This window comes from Lolium rigidum, chromosome 7 (genome assembly GCF_022539505.1).
Source record: "Lolium rigidum isolate FL_2022 chromosome 7, APGP_CSIRO_Lrig_0.1, whole genome shotgun sequence".
Taxonomy (NCBI): domain Eukaryota; kingdom Viridiplantae; phylum Streptophyta; class Magnoliopsida; order Poales; family Poaceae; genus Lolium; species Lolium rigidum.
Window position 1 is genome coordinate 272,227,567 of NC_061514.1, and position 17,122 is coordinate 272,244,688.

The following is a 17,122-nucleotide window of genomic DNA, read 5'->3' on the forward strand; positions in this document are numbered from 1 at the left end:
GTAATGTCTTTTGGACTCACTAATGCCCCCGCCTACTTCATGAATCTCATGAACAAGGTTTTCATGGAATACCTGGACAAGTTTGTGGTAGTGTTTATTGATGACATCTTGGTTTATTCCAAAACTGAGGAAGAGCATGAAGAACATCTACGACTCGTTTTGGGCACCCTTAGGCAACATCGACTGTATGCTAAGTTCAGTAAATGCCAATTTTGGCTCAAAGAAGTTGGATTTCTTGGCCACGTATTGTCAGCCGAAGGACTCTCTGTTGACCCCTCTTTGATCAAGTCCATTGTGGACCGACAACCCCCTAAGAATGTTACAGAAGTGAGATCTTTCCTCGGATTGGCGGGATATTACCGCAAGTTCGTTGAAGGATTCTCGAGTATCGCCAAGCCAATGACCCTCCTGCTTAAAAAGGGTAAGAAGTTTGAATGGACAGAAAAGTGCGAAGAAAGCTTTCAAGAGCTTAAAAGACGACTTGTTTCAGCTCCCATCCTAACCATGCCCGACGTCACTAAGGACTTCGTGATCTATTGTGATGCTTCCAAACTTGGTCTTGGAAGTGTTCTCATGCAAGAAGGGAAGGTGATCTCTTACCTCTCCCGACAGCTTAAACCTCACGAGGCCAATTACCCCACCCATGATCTGGAGTTAGCCGCCGTAGTTCACGCTCTCAAGACATGGCGCCATTATCTTATAGGAAACAGGTGTGATATATACACTGATCATAAAAGCCTCAAGTATATTTTTACCCAAAGGGAGTTGAACATGCGACAAAGGAGATGGATTGAGCTCATCAAGGACTATGATCTTAGTATCCATTATCACCCGGGTAAAGCCAATGTAGTTGCCGACGCCCTCAGCAGAGAACCCTGTTCCCTCAACTACCGATTGAAAGTCGAGCAACCCCTGCTTTACCAAGAATTTGAAGATTTTGGATTAGAATTGGTTAGCCATGGATTTCTTGCTGCCATGGAAGCCAAACCAACACTACGGGACCAAATCAAGGAAGCCCAAGTAGGACATAAAAGTATTGAAGGGATCAAACGTCGCATGGGCAAGGAAAAAGTAGAAGGATTTTCAATAGATTCAAATGGAGTACTGTGGTACAATGGACGTCTCTGCGTACCAAACATTCCTGAATTGAAAAATCTGATAATGGAGGAAGCCCATAATACTCCTTATTCTATTCACCCCGGAGGATCTAAAATGTATCAAGATTTGAAGGACACCTTTTGGTGGCATGGGATGAAGCGGGATATTGCCTTCTTCATCGCTCGATGTGACGTTTGCCAGAAAGTTAAAGCTGAGCACCAACGCCCCGCCGGATTACTGCAACCTTTGAAGATACCGGTATGGAAATGGGAAGAAGTGGGAATGGACTTTATCACCGGACTTCCCAGGTCTAGCCGTGGACATGACTCCATCTGGGTAATAGTCGATCGTCTCACCAAAGTAGCTCATTTCTGCTCGTCAAAACCACCGATCGTGGAAGAACGTTAGCCGATCTGTATATCTCAAGGATAGTCAGCCTTCATGGAGTTCCCAAGGTCATCGTGTCGATCGAGGACCCCAATTCACTTCTCATTTCTGGAGACAGCTTCACGAAGCCATGGGCACCAAACTATCTTTCAGCACAGCCTACCATCCTCAGACCGGAGGACAGACCGAAAGGGTGAACCAGATTCTGGAAGACATGCTCCGAGCATGTGTTCTCGCTTATGGAACCAAATGGGAAGATTGCCTGCCTTTCGCCGAGTTCTCTTATAATAACAGCTATCAAGCCAGTCTTCGGATGGCCCCCTTTGAAGCCCTCTATGGGAGGAAATGCCGAACCCCTCTCAACTGGACCGAGACCGGAGAAAGCCAAGTGTTCGGCCCAGATATACTTCGAGAAGCGGAAGAACAAGTTCAGCTTATCCGTGACCGTCTAAAAGCTGCACAGTCCCGCCAGAAGAGTTACGCCGACGCACAGCGGCGGGAATTAACTTTCGGCACCGGAGATTTCGCCTATCTTCGGGTAACCCCTCTCAAAGGAATGAAACGTTTTCATGTCAAGGGCAAGCTTGCACCCAGATTTATTGGTCCTTTCAAGGTGCTAGGACGAAGAGGAGAAGTGTCCTACCAACTTGAGCTACCCCCTGAATTGTCAGAATTCCATGATGTTTTCCATATCTCTCAACTTCGGAAATGTCTCCAAGCACCTAACAAAACAGAAGTCTTCAAGGATATCGACTATCGTGTGATAGACCTCAACCACGACTTGACCTACCGAGAGAATCCCATTCGTATCTTGGAAGAAGCCATGAGGGTTACTCGCCGAAGGAAGATTAAGTTCTTCAAGGTCCAATGGAGTAATCACTCTGAAGATGAAGCCACCTGGGAAAGAGAGGACTATCTGAGACAAGAGTTTCCCCATCTGTTCGAACACCTAGCCGTGGAATCTCGGGACGAGATTCTTCTAAGGGGGGAAGGTCTGTAACACCCCATTTTTCAGAACCTGCATTTTTCCTCCTGTTTTAAATTTTGGGCCAACAAAAACTTTTCATTTTATGATTGCTTGAGTTTTTGATTGAGTTCATGTGTGTTCTGGTCTTGAAAATTTCTTTAGGTTTATTAAAATTAGGGAGTTACCTTGGTTAATATTAGAACCCCATTTTAAGATCAGTAGGGTTTGAACCATTTGGTGATTAATTATGACCTTCACCACCATTTCTTTTTCCCTTTACTAAAAAAACCTAGCTTTTGCTGTTGACCCTCACCATCCTAATGAGGGGAAAACACCTCCCTCCCTTATTGGGAAAATGGTATAGTTTCACCTAGGGTTACACCAACACCACCCCATTTTGTTTATGCTCCTCCCATATTTTCCTTCATCTTGTGAAATTGCACTTGGGACACACCATGGCACATGCAATGACATGGACCCTTCTTTTTCTCCCCTGCCCTTTTTCTTCTCTCTTTTCTTTTCTCTTTTGGTTTTTGGCCGAGAGACAAGAGGGGGAACTGTCCCCTCTCTTTTCTTTCTCTCTTCCCTCTCTTTTTTTCTTCTCTGCCTTGGATCGTGGCCGACGCCACTCCCCTCTCTCTGCCCTGGCCCAACCCTGGCCCTTTCTCTCTTTCTCTCTTCTCTGGCCCAAAAACCACCAGCCCACCTCTCTCTCACGCCCAGAAAACCCTAGCTCGCGCGCCAGTCAAGCGACATGATGGCGCGGAGCCTCGCTCGACGCGCCATCACGCCTCGTCTCGCCGCCGCGGCGCCTCGGCTCCCTCCCTTGCTGACGCCACACGCCCGACGTCACCCCGGGGCCCACGCGTGACGCCACCACCCGCTCGCCCGTTGGCCATCGCCACCGCCCACGCCACTGCCTCGCCTCCCACCGCCTATAAAACCCCACCGAGAGGCTCCCCTCTCCCCTCAGCTCCCGACCCACTGCGCCGTCAGGCTGCCTCTCCCACTCCCTGTCCGTTTGGGCAGCCGCCCTCGTCACTGCTGCGACGCGCCCAGGCGCTCACCACGGTCACCGCGTGGGTGACGCGCAGGGGTCGACGCCACGGCGCCAACGCCGCCCCCGCCCTTGATCCCTTTCTCCCATGTCGCCTCTTGCACCTCCTGACCCTGCCCCTCCCTTCTTCTCCTCAGGAACGCCACAGGACGCCGCCGCCCACGACGCTCCGACGCCGTCCGTGACGCAGACGACGCCGAGCGAGGAGGAGCAGCAGCCCCTGGACACCGCCAGCACCCGCACGCCACGCACGCCTACGCCACCGACTCACCTGCATCGGACCACGCCACCGCCAGCCGCTGGTAAGCCGCCGCGCCGCCCCTTTCTTCCTCCGCGCCGGCGAGCGCCGCAGACGTCGTGCACGCGCCAGATCTGGACCGTCCGATCCAGATCGGGCGGGTGCATGGCGCATGCACGGCCACGACGGCGTGCATGGCCACGTCGGCCTGCCGGACCCGCCACGGGCCCCCGGCCTCTTTTCTTTTTCTTCTTTTTTTCACCAGCCACCGGAGAGCCCCACTGGGCCGGCCCATCTGCACCGCACCGCACGGCCCAGGGCGTTCCCGCCCGTTTCTTTTATTTGAAAATTTGTCAAACAAAAATTTAAAATGCAAATCTGCCTGTATACTGTTTCGTTAATAAAATTTGTTTGGTAACTCTGATTTACATGATTCCAACTGCATTAGAACCAGTATGTAATTACCTTTCAGATGCCACTGGCCTTGTATTTTTAGGATTTTTGTACGATTTTTAAAGTATTAAACATGATCACTGTATTCTGGTTAGTATTTCTAATTCCTAAAATTGAAAAATAAATATTTTTGAATGATTCCAATTGTGTTGATCTTGTATTGTTACTGTGCATCTGGGAAAAATACCAGAAGCCTATGTTAGTAAAGATTAGTCTCTGGTGATGATTGTATGTGTGTCACATGAAATGATAGGGTTAGAGTTTGATGTTTTTAATTGAACCTTGATGCATTGTTTATCAAAATGGCCAAATCATGTTTGTTTTCTGCCAAATCACTCCCCTGCATACTTTCCCTTTTATTTGTTACTCTTGGTTTTTGAATATATGTTGATTGTATGTATCGTTTACTTTGGCGACGCTAGATACGAACGAGGGAGAAGTTGAAGGGGAGGACCTTGGAGAAGGATTTGAGGAGGACCAGGGACAAGCCAACCAAGGCAAGCCATCTTTGAACTCTGAATGATGTGGTGTTGGATGTCATTTGTTGATATCCCTAAGCATCTTGTCTCTTTATGTGATGATCTCTCTATGTGGTCTATGTATGGTTGTAATAGGAATAGTTCCTTGTGGTGGTTTTTCATCTTGGTTCACACATGGGAGAGATGCATGGTGTCACGGCCATGCTATTTCCTTGGGTCTTCATAAGTGCTCAACCCGGGCATATACCATTCCTAATTATAGTTTTGCACCCCACCCCTACTTTGTTGAGTAATTAGGTATCAAAGTCTTGATGCTTGGTGTAATTCTCAAATTGAGAGAAGTATGCCGTGTACTCCCTTGAAAAATGGTTGGGTATTACAACTACTCCACTCAAGTAGAATAGTAGCACCACAAATATGAAAGTTTGATGCACCCCCTTTGTTATCATCTTACATGCTTACCTTAAGCAAGTAGGACCCCCTTTTTATGTCACTTACCTATACCCTCTTGAGATGATGATCTACATCTCGGCCATGTTATTATAGTTGTTCCTACTCATGAAATTTTAGGATGGGAACCCCTCAAGGTTTACCTTGTTGTAAATGTTTATGAAAACCTTGGGTGTGTTAGCCCAAGTGTATGGTTTAAGAAAAACAAAGGATCTTGATAAGGATATTTGGGAAAGTGGTTTATGGCTGTTCGTGGAACACCAAGGTGTTGTGGGAAAAACAGATGGTTTCTAAAAAGTGGCACTGCGTATATGTGTACACCAGCCCAACTTTTATTCGCGCAACCACATTATCCAAAGTGGGCACGGGCTTAGTCCGTAGTCTGTTGAAGTTGGCATAAGCACCCTTCACAACTCTCTAGGGAGGGTCAAGATGACCTCCGACGCCGGGTTGCGCTCTGGAGTAGGCAATACATTGTCTTAACTGATAGCCGGACGATTACTGAGGGTCTTCCGTCGTGGCGCCGGAGATACGCTCAAAAAGGAGGTATGCTGCCGGGGTGCCGGGAAGGGGTAAGCCCGCAGGGAAGGACTTGTGCCAAGGGAGATGGGCGAAAGACTATGACTGATTATTCGAGTCTCGCATACTTTCGTATGACGATCCGGGGATGATCCCGGCGGATTTATCAGTTCTTGTGGGGAAAGTGCGCACACTCTGCAGAGTTAAATCTATTCGAATAGCCGCGTCCGCGGTCATGGACGGGTTGCAAAGGTCTACCTTTACCGGGGCTTGAGTTTTGTTTTATTAAATGCTTTACAAAGATGTGTTGTGTTGGTGGTACCGGAAAGGTACGGAAAAAGGGCGTGTATCGACCATATGGAGATGGTCGTGGAAAAACCAAGACCAAATGGGGGACTTCTCCTAGTGTTTCATGTAGAGGAACTCTTCTTCAATAAAGATATAGAGATGTCATAGAACCTTTCCTCGCATATCCATCAATTGAGATGGAGAAATGCAACTCTTCTTCAATAAAGATATAGAGATGTCATAGAACCTTTCCTCGCATATCCATCAATTGAGATGGAGAAATGCAACTCTTCTTCAATAAAGATATAGAGATGTCATAGAACCTTTCCTCGCATATCCATCAATTGAGATGGAGAAATGCAACTCTTCTTCAATAAAGATATAGAGATGTCATAGAACCTTTCCTCGCATATCCATCAATTGAGATGGAGAAATGCAACTCTTCTTCAATAAAGATATATAGATGTCATAGAACCTTTCCTCGCATATCCATCAATTGAGATGGAGAAATGCAACTCTTCTTCAATAAAGATATAGAGATGTCATAGAACCTTTCCTCGCATATCCATCAATTGAGATGGAGAAATGCAACTCTTCTTCAATAAAGATATAGAGATGTCATAGGATGTCTTTTGAAGTATCTTCTTCAATAAAGATATAGAGATGCCATAGAACACCAATAGTGTTCCCTTCACTTGAGAAGCCGGGACGCTATGTCGACACTTGTTGTGGATGCATGCTATATCCACAAGAGAAACTATTCTTCCTCTCTTGTCTCTTTTAGATAGCTTTGTTAGCACCCCTTTTGATGGTTTGCGAGTACAATTCCAAATATACTCACGGCTTTGTCCCTGGCTATTAACTTGGCCAGACTATGAGGAGGACTATGAAGACGATGGAGGATACCAGGACGACTATGCGACCTAGGACGATCTCCAAGTCAGACGCCTGTAGGTCTAAGGCATGACTTGGGCCCGACGACGTTGACGTGTATCCGCTGCTATGTGTTTGAACTTGCCCGTTGTGGCATTTATGTATGACTGGATCATGTGATCCCGCTATTGTAAGACTTATTTATTCGGTACTGTAATGGATGATGTAATTCTGGATATTCAGTTCGGTTATGTGCTCACGGTGCACTGATCATGGGATCGTGAGTTGAATGCATAACAGGGAATTTCGGACAGCTAGTCCGGGGTCCCCACAGTCACACCGGTTCATGAAGGTGGTCGGTCTCCTGGGCGTTCTGCTGGTGCCTCTCCGTCGACTACTCCTGGGACTACTCCCGGTGCCTCTCCGTCGACTTCTCCCGGGCGTAGCACCGGTCCTTCTCCGGTGGTTCTTCTGCAGCTTCTACCGGTGCGCAACCCCGGGCTGCTCGTTTCGCCAACGATAAGGGCGGACACACTCCGCCCGGGTCCTTCCTTCGCTAGTCGGCACCGGGCTTCTTGCTTGCCATCATGTGCTACCTACTACTATGTATTGGATGACATGGCACTCTCCTCTTGTATGCTATTACATGCACCATGTATGCTACTATGTGGATTTCATGCTATTTATGTGAATTATGGTGAATTTGGATGAATTTGGATGCACCATGTATGCTACTATGTGGATTTCATGCTATTTATGTGAATTATGGTGAATTTGGATGAATTTGGATGTATTTGTATGCTACTATGTGGATTTCATGCTATTTATGTGAATTATGGTGAATTTGGATGAATTTGGATGTATTTGTATGCTACTATGTGGATTTCATGCTATTTATGTGAATTATGGTGAATTTGGATGAATTTGGATGTATTGGACCTGCTGAACTGAATTTAGATGAATTGGAACCCAATTTAAATCGAAAAAACCAAATGGTAGGGCATACGCCGAGGGCAATGCCGTCGGCATAGGGCCCTGGCATGACCATATGGTCGAGCCTATGCCGAGGGCATTGCCGTCGGCATAGGCCACATCACCAGGGGACGCGCCACGTAGCTCTGCATGCCCCATGCAGATGCCGAGGGGATTGCCCTCGGCGTATCACGCACAGCTGGCCGCACCTCGTCGCTCCACGTCGCCTCGCCGTCACGCAGGAACGCTTCCTATGCCGAGGGCCAGGCCGTCGGCATCTCCGGCCCTCCGTTAACGGCGACGGCGCGACGGGAGGCTGCGCCGAGGGCTCGGACGCCGAGGGGTGGACGTGGCCGTCGGCGTATGGAGCGTACGCCGAGGGCCAGACGTACGCCGACGGTGTGACTGCGTGTGCCGAGGGAGCTGAACGCCGACGAGGTACGCCGAGGGCTGCCGTCGGCGTAGCCTACGCCGAGGGCCAGGCATGGCTACGCCGAGGGCAGCCGGCCGTCGGCGTAGACGAGCATTCCTGTAGTGTAGCACCGCCATTAGCCGATTCCAATCTGACATCCGGACCAATTTGCTTCAAATTGGCATCGAGAACCGAAACCATACCATCCGCGATGCGTAGAAAACCAGGGGCACGAACAATCTTCCCGTCGATAATCGATATGAGAGCAGCTTTGCATACCTGCTCCGGTGGAGGGAGCAGCCATGGCGGATCGGGGAGAGGAACGGCGGCGGAGGTGGTGGTAGCGGCGGTAGTGGCGGCGGTACCGGGGTCGCCCGTGTCGCCTCTGTGCCCTGTCATCCTCCCCTTTCCTTCAAATCTATATTTGTGTGGACTGCCGCCATGGACGCGTCCTCTTCTACGACCATGCGCGGTACGAGATCTTTGTGTGGGATCCGGCGACCCGAGACCGCCATTGCGCGGTCGTCCCACCATTGTTTGACGAAAAGGAGGTTGGCGCCTATAACGGCGCCGTCCTTTGCGCTGCGCGCGACGAAGGCCACGTGCACGGCGATTGCCACTCCAGCCCATTTCAGGTGGTCTTGATGGGCATCAGCGGTGACTATAAACGAGCGTACGCGTCTGTCTACTCATCCGAGACCGGCATGTGGAGTGATATCATCTCAATAACGAATCGTCCCATGTACGACCTGAGGTGTCCCAGTACCCTTGTCGGAAATGCCATTTACTGGACGTTTGATGGAGATGAGGTTGGCATACTGGAGTATGATTTAGGCAGGCAGAGCCTAGCCAATATCGAGATGCCGCCTGATCTGGAGTACTATAGTCATCTTAGCCTTCGGGTCCTGCTAGCAGATGATGGCTGTATCGGCCTCGCCATGTTATCATACTATAGATTCGAACTGTGGGAGAGGAAGGTCAGTTGTGATGGTATTGCAGGATGGGTGCTGCAAAAGCCCGTTAAACTGAATACGATACTCGGTCTGGGGCCTATGGGGGAGGTGACAACTTGATATTGGGATATGATGAAGATGATCATGTGATTTATGTAAGGACTGACATTGGCGTATGCATGATTCAACTTGAGTCAATGCAGTTCAGGAATCTTGGTAAAGAAAATTTCACCACTACTAGCTATCATCCTTACAGAAGTTTCTATACTGCAGGTAGTTCTCTTCTCTGTCGTTAGATTGGAGGCAAACAAAAAAGATCAAATTACGTTCAGTATATGTTTGCTGGAATAGTGTGATACTGAAGTGTTTGTTCAACTGCTTAACTCTACTTGTCTTGTACTTATTCTCTTTGATTTTATCAAATGAATACAGGACTATTGCCATGGTTAGAGAATGCAGATATTTTTAACTAATTTATCCCATGACTGGATATAGAACCATTGTAAACTTGCAAAGCTGTTGCTCAATTATTCAGTTCACTTTGCTTTCTAGTACCGATTTCCACTCCTTTTTTTTTATCTTGTGAAACTAGGAAGAGGTTCATTTGTGGCATTAGGATGAGGTTCACAAGTTAGTATGTGCCAGGAAAAAAGCGAGGCTGGGAGATGAAACAGTATTCTTGCAACAGTATACTTTTAGATGTTCAATTTCCCTTCCGGTCGTTAATTCTTGCCGCTATTATGTTAAAAAGCAGTAGGTTCATATAGTGTGCAATGGTTGTAAGCAAAACTGATCATGCAAGGGACACCTAAGAAGCATAGTAAAAAATGTAATCTCCTTCTGTTGTTCTCTCCTTGGAACCTCCAATTGTTCATCGAGGCTGACATGGATGCGTGAACCCTTAAAATCGTGATGGACTAATTTTATGCCAGAACGGTAGTCCATATAGTGAGGCAATTAGTATGCATGCTGTCCTATCTAAACTCATTCACGGAGTGAATTAACTCACCAGGGTTCTGGAAACTTGCGGTAATCAGCCAGTTACCGCTTACCACTGGCCTTCAGAACCACACAAAAGGAATCAAAATTTGTTATTTGATATTCGTGTTATTTGGAGCTAGTTTGGTGCTGTTCATTTAATTAGCGAGAAGAACACACCCTTCAATTTTTAGAGAGATTCACTAGTCGCTTAATGGTCCCACAGTATCACTCTGGCAACCATGTATCATTTTAGAGAAACGCAAGCATGTATCATGTGTCACCTACTTATACTAACACTAAGAGTCTTAGGCCTGAGTTCATCTTGTTGGCTTGTCCTCAGTCTCCTGGTTTCCCTTCTTGCCCCCCCCCCCCCCCTTTTTTTCCTTTTTCATTTCCCAATGTGACACCACTTCTCTGTGGCAGTGAGTGACTTGGCGGTATGCGAGAGGAGGACTGGTGGCATCTCTGCACCTGTGGCAAAGGAGAACACCTGCATGGCTGCTGCTTCATGGTCAGTAGGAACTGTCGAAGGTAATGATGCAACTGCCTCGAGTAGAACCTTACACGAAGGAAGTAAGATACATATATCTTGATTCATGAGGCTGTTAGGCTATAACCTGTTACACATTGGAGATTTCGGACTTGGGTAGGTCGATTAGTAACTAAATAATGGGTTGCTGTTAGCAATATCCTTAATCTATAAAATGATTTCACCTGCTATCCTGCTAGTTAATTAGTTGCTATTACCTGATTGTCAAAGTTTAACAACAGCAAAAGAAGTTCAGTTTTTAGTGCCAATTTTCTTACCAAAATCTGAGACTCACTGGGATTAGGAACTTGGGGATACTGTGGGCTTGTGTGACTTGTGCTTCAACCTTGAGTCTTTCATTCTTCTCTCTCTACAGGAACGTCCGGAAAGTCAAAGAACATAGATCAAGGAATGGATGCAAATCTTGTGCCTAGCCGGGTGCTAACACAAACTCGAATTGACGTGATATTCAAGAAGGAGATGGAGACCAGATCAAAACTCAGCAAAGCTTGGGCAAAATGGTTTCGTAGCAATGGTGTTCCTGGAAATAAGGCAGACTGCCCACACTTCCGTAATGCCCTGAAGCTAACACATCAGCTAGGTACCCGCTTCGTTGTGCCTACAGGTGATGAAATAGATCACGCAAATCTGGAAGCCAGTGATGATGAACTTCCGTAGGTATATACTGAAGGTGAACTGCTTGAGCATATGAGAAGCTTAAATACTTCTATCATGTTTGGACAAACAGTTTGTGATTATGAAGTATGAACTGATGATTCGTGCTTTGTAATTTTTCTATAGGGTTAGTTAAGTATTGCCTCATATACTGAGTCCTTTTGACCCTTGTTCCTCGTGCACATGTGAGCTCTTCTCTGTTTTTTTCCTTGCTACTAGTATGTAACAAGATCCTTTTATTAACAACTTAGGCATGAGGGTCCTCTCTTTCTCTAGAAGGAGAAAGAGCCCCTATAGGATGCCTAAGTTGTTAATAAATTGTGATGTTGGTGTTCAGGTCAAAGCCAAGTAGACGCCAGCTAGTAATGCAGCATGGCTTTTAATAGGTATATATCCTTACCTAGCTACCATGGTCAACTCCTTTGACTTCGTTAATTTGATTCATCTGTTTTGCATCATTCTTCAGTATCTCGTTACTTTTGATTTTGGAAAGCTTCTTCATGTTCCATAACTATACCTGAAAAGTGAAAACCTTTTATTTATGTAACAACCCAATGACGGTTTACTGAAATAAAGCAGTGTGGCACATGGCATTAGTTGATGGCTGATGAGAGCGAAGTTCGTTTCTGAGATGGAAGTATAGAATTCTATGATTGTTACATTTTCAGGGCATGTAAAAGCTTCAGTTTGTCTTTGAAGTGTAACCCACAAGCTTGGCTGGTGTGATCTTGCTCACTAACTAATCAATCTTCCAACAATTTCACTCTTGTAACCACATATGGTGGAATCGACCTTTGCTTCTGATATTCCTTTCTCTTCAAATAATGTGCGGAGCCATTAGCACGTTTCGACGCCTCTGTTAGGCTTAAAAAGACACCCCACTAGAAAGTCAAATTGTTTAGCCACAATTTATGGCTGTTTTAAAGTTAGTGCCTTAGTGGTTGCCTGCTTGCCAGGTCAAAGAATCACCCATCTATAGCCCCTATCTTTCAGAACCATCTCTTGGCTAAATTTAGCAACATTGCATTGGTTACGGTTACTGAAGCAGTCATCAGGCAGGCAGTCAGATCTGGATCCGTGTATGCCGACTGCTAAAGAAAGGTTGGCAAATACCCGAGTGGTTGCAAGGCATGCAACAGAGAGCGAAGCAATGGCTTCTGCTGAAGTGGTGAGAAGTGCTTGGTTAGTTAGGTTAAGCTTCACACATCTGTGGGAACCACAATTAGAAGATGTTAGGTGCGCACCTGAGTGACCTGACCTCTCATTGGTCATGACCTTTTTCCCGGAGTATCTTCTTAATTGTTCTCTGAAAGGAAGTTGCTGCCCTATGATCTTTGTTTCTCTATGCGTATACTAAATATCTTTATCACAAGCTGGAGTGTGACCTGATGTCCTGATCCTTTGGCTAGATGCAATGCAAGTGCCTATCTATCACAGCTCATTCCTTTCTAGACCTTGCCTTGTGGCGCCTGCTATTCCAAGGATGTAATGCAGTGCTAGTTCTGAAGTTCTATAACAGTGGAATTATTCTAAGTACATTGATAGCTGGTCAAGGACTGTGCTGTTTGGCTTGGAGTCAATTTGGAGCTGCAAATTATGGAACTATCTTTCTTAAGCGGGGTCTTCATCTTTTTTGTATGCAAACCAAACAAAAACAGAGGCTGAGAAGGGACTGGCACATGCAAGTTGCTGGCAGTTACCGGAAGAATAGTGTCTGCAACTCTATATCTAACTAAAGATTCTTCTAGTACCAATTAGAAAGCTTGCAGGCTAAAGAAGTTTGCTCATGACTGACATCAGGAACTCCTTGGTCTCGCATTACTTAACTAATGGCAAGAAAATTGGTAGCTAATCACTTTACACCTCTTAACTAAATACATTGACAAGTACACCTTCATATGCCCTTTTGCCAATAATATTGGAAAATAGAGCTCTCTTACACACCAGCAGTAGCATGGCAATTGATAGCTATATTTTTTCTTGGTACCGGGTTGTACCTATTTTCATTACTAGAGCAGATGCTGGAGGAGAATGGAGAAACGAGCTTCGAAGGGACAAAAAACTTGTTGATGATTACAAATTTGTAGCAACCTTGAAAGCGCATCACAACTTAACCTTCAGATTTCTTATTCTTAGATACACAAACAGGTTGGCTGTGCTAGACAATAAGACAATTGTGGTCAATCCAGGGCATCATCCCATCTTAGCACCATATATAAAGAAACAAGCAACCCTCGCATGACTTGTGAGTTTACCAGCATCGAGAGCTCCACCAAGTTGGATGGAGCAGCTCAAGATTGTGGTCCCTCCTGATTGGCATATGCATTGATAAAAGGAGGCGCCTGGAGATGGTCTTGAGCAATCACATCTATCTAAACATTCTTAACTATGAAGCATTACGAGTTTTGGCCTGCTTTTGGCAACCAACAGACCTTGTCCACTTCGATAGCCAACAAACACTATGTTTCTCAGTAAGGCAAAGAGAGAGCGGCCTCTGGAGCAGAAGATGCACACGACCAACAGTTACTAGGTGTCGATCCACTTAAAAATGCTAAAATTTTACGTATACGTGAGGGGCATCCTATTAGACGGATGTGCTAGCCAAATTAATCAAAAGTCCGAACCGTCGAAAAGAGCTAGACAACATATTTTAACACACCTGATGACCTGAACAGAACCTACACCAACATTGTTTTTGCAAGGAAGTTTCTTGAACTGAAGCAAGGAATATGCTACTGCAGTCGGCCACACGTACGACAGATGTGACCCGAAGAAATATGTCCAACTAGCTAGGGCTCAGACAAGAGAAGAATCAAGAAGGCACCATCCGACGCGAGACGGCCTGCAGCGCAGGCGGCAGCCAGTTCAGATCATCTTTGTAGGTGAGCGATACATCATCGAGCTAAGCTTCCTCACAAAGAGACTAACCACAAGCGCCTGTCCTGTGTGGCACCCGAGGTAAACCAGTTCAACAAAGGCAGGCAAGAAAGGGACATGAACAACACAATGTTCGCGTGAGCTGTCTGTCTAGCGAGAGAGAGAAGGGGTGGGGAAGATGGCATGATTAGTACTCCTACTGCTTATCTTTAGCTACCAAAAACCATAAACTATCCAGCTGCAGGCTTGCTAAAGCAACAAAAGGGGAGAGAAAAGGACACTGGAATGGTGAGTGAGAAGGAAGGCTTGTCCTGTGTTGATTCCTGGTGGACAAGTGAGCAGCACCCCCTGCATTGATACCACACTTATGCATGCTTGCTAAATCCTTTCTCCTTGGTACTAGTACCTGTTTGCTCATGAAGATTTGTTGTTCCACTGTAGTAGTGTACTACTGACCAATCATGCACCTCAGCTGCATGTTCCAGCTTATGAGCTTCCATCAGTCTACTCAACTCAACCTGAATGCATTGTTGAGTTGTCTATGAGGGTTGGGGTCCATTTGCAATGCTCTTGTTGGGGAAACCTTTGCTTCCTAGCTTCTCCTGGCTCATTTGTCAGTCACTCACAGGAGCCACCAACCAGTGGCATGGCAGCGTGCTGCTGTACTACCAAGCATGCAGCAACTGATCAAGCAAGCAGTCGGTTGGTCCCTTGCTTGCTGGAGCCTCCCACAAGGCAGATCTCAAGTCGGTCCGTCAGTCAGATCAGTGCAGCAAAAGTAGGAGCAGGGCAAAGGTTAGCATTGACCCAGATTTTCACGGGGATTCAGTTACCACCACATGGATAGCAATTAGCAGCAGCTAACTCTTAACAGCAAGGCAAGGTCTAAAAATAACATGTGACCAAGTTTCAAAAAAGGAAATAGACTATGACCGGGTAAAAGCAACAATCCTGGCATTTGAGTTAATCTTGGAATCCGCTAACTGAATCGGATCATCATAGACTTATTACTTCTGTCCCTCTAGAGATAAAATAAGAAAGGAATGTAACGAAAAAATGTTTCTTTTTTCCTAAAGAACCTGAGATATGACTTCTTCTTGATCGATTGTCTTCGAAGACGTACTGCCTTGAGCTTGGAGCTTGGAAAGAATGACGAAAACGAATTGAACCTGTACACTTCCCCTCGCTGATCGTTCGCCTCGAATTGCGGATCACGCTCTGCCCAGCTACCAAGCTGCTTCAAGCCTCGTCCGATGTAGCCGGCGGGAAGTTGAGATCGAGCGACCCCGCGGCCGCCACGGGGTACCCTTGCTCCTGGTCCGCGTCGCCGCCGTAGAAGACCTCGCCGTCCTCGGAGTACGCGCCGTCGGCCGTCATGTGCGACCGCTTGTGCCCGCCCAGCGCCTGCCCCGAACCGAACACCCTGAAGCATACCGGGCACTCGAACTTCTCCAGCACCGCTGTCGCAGCTGCTTGATTATTCTTGGCGGCACCAATGCCGGTGGCCACAGAGTCCGGCGAGGCCGACGGGGACAGCGTGCTGAACGAGGTGTAGGTATCCACGCTCGGCTCCGGCGCGGGGAGCGCGGCGATGACGCCGGGGCCGGCCTTGGGGGCGCTGCAGCTGGTGTTGATCCGCTTGTGGCTCGCGCGGTGGCCGCCGAGCGCCTGGTAGGAACTGAACACCCTGCCGCAGCCGGGGCACTCGTAGCGGGTGCGCTTCGGTGGCGGCGGCGCGGTGACCTTGCGCAGTTGCTTCCCCGAGTCGGAATTGAGAGCGTAATGGCTAGTCCTCCGCTTCTTGATCTTCTTGACCTTGCTTTCGCCGTAGTGGAACAGAGGTGAATCGTCGTCTGAGTTGTAACCGTAGCCGTTTCTCGGGAGGTGCAGCTGCTTCGGGGTCGTCTTCTTGCGCCACTCCTTCTCCAGGAAAGGCTCCTCGTGTTCCGGCGAGCTCCACATGCCGCCGGTGGTGTCGCGCGAGAGCATCAGGAGGCAGAGCGCGACGTCCTCCTGCTCCTTCTCGAAGCTGCTCAGCGCCGGCGGCGGCGGCGGCGCGGGGGCCGGCGCCGCCACGCGCATCGACCTGCGCCTCCGCCTGGGCGGCGCGGCCATCACGGCCACCGCCAGCGGTTCCATCGGCGCCTCCTCAACATCCTCTGCTTCTGCTTCCGCCTCCGCCTCTGCGGCGTAGAACTCATCGCCAAGGTCCACGTCCTCAGCCTCGTCGGCGGCGGCGGCGCCGGGCGCATGGCTCCTCATGTGGCCGAACAGCGATCGCCACGAGGAGAAGAGCTTCCCGCAGTCCCGGCACGCCTTGTCATGCTCGCCTCCGTCGCCGCCCTGATCCTCCTCCTCGTCGGCGAAGTCGGAGAGCCGGCGCGTCTTCTTGGGGTTCTCCCTCAGCCCGTAGCCGACGGCGCCATTGCCGCCGCTGCTGCGCCCGCCGTTGGCGGAGGCACGCGTGAGGTCGTCGTCGTCGACGTCCGCCATCGGCACCACCTCGCCGAGCGAGATGTGGGAGCGCATGTGCCCGCCGAGCGAGCGGCCGGCGGCGAACCCCTTCCCGCACACCTTGCACCTGTGCTGCAGCATCCCCGTCCCCGCGGCAAGCTCATCCACGGCATCCATGACCGACCGATCGATCGACCCACCAAGAAAGCAGTAGCTTGCTGTGAGGGATTGGATCGGATCGGTCGATCAAGAAGCCGGCGTGCTGGCGGCGATGGAGGGGCCGCCGGGAGGAGGATCTGAGGCGGCGGGCGCGAGCATTGGGGATCTGGGAGGGAGCAAGCAGCTTGAGGAGAGAGCTGAAGGAGTAGAGGGGAGGAAAGGTAGGGTGGTGTGGTTAAGCTAAGCGGAAGGCGAAGCTAGCGGAGGTCGTGATCGATCGGAGGTTTTGTTGGAGCGATGG

At 48.4% G+C, this 17,122-nt stretch overlaps 2 protein-coding genes across 2 annotated transcripts in view; one reads left to right on the forward strand and one right to left on the reverse strand.

The window, feature by feature from the left end:
- Window positions 1–11,334, forward strand: part of LOC124672769 — a 23,255-nt gene extending 11,921 nt beyond the window's left edge. The window contains exons 2-5 of the mRNA XM_047208946.1: window positions 8,625–9,254; window positions 9,350–9,419; window positions 10,551–10,658; window positions 11,033–11,334. Coding sequence (XP_047064902.1) covers window positions 8,625–9,254; window positions 9,350–9,419; window positions 10,551–10,658; window positions 11,033–11,334 — 1,110 coding nt within the window. The remainder of the gene's footprint in view (window positions 1–8,624; window positions 9,255–9,349; window positions 9,420–10,550; window positions 10,659–11,032) is intronic.
- Window positions 11,335–15,447: 4,113 nt separating this feature from the next.
- LOC124672770 (zinc finger protein ZAT9-like) lies at window positions 15,448–16,839 on the reverse strand. The gene has a single exon (XM_047208947.1). It carries the CDS (start codon window positions 16,837–16,839, stop codon window positions 15,448–15,450), a length of 1,392 nt encoding a protein of 463 aa, XP_047064903.1.
- Between the last annotated feature and the right edge of the window lie 283 nt (window positions 16,840–17,122).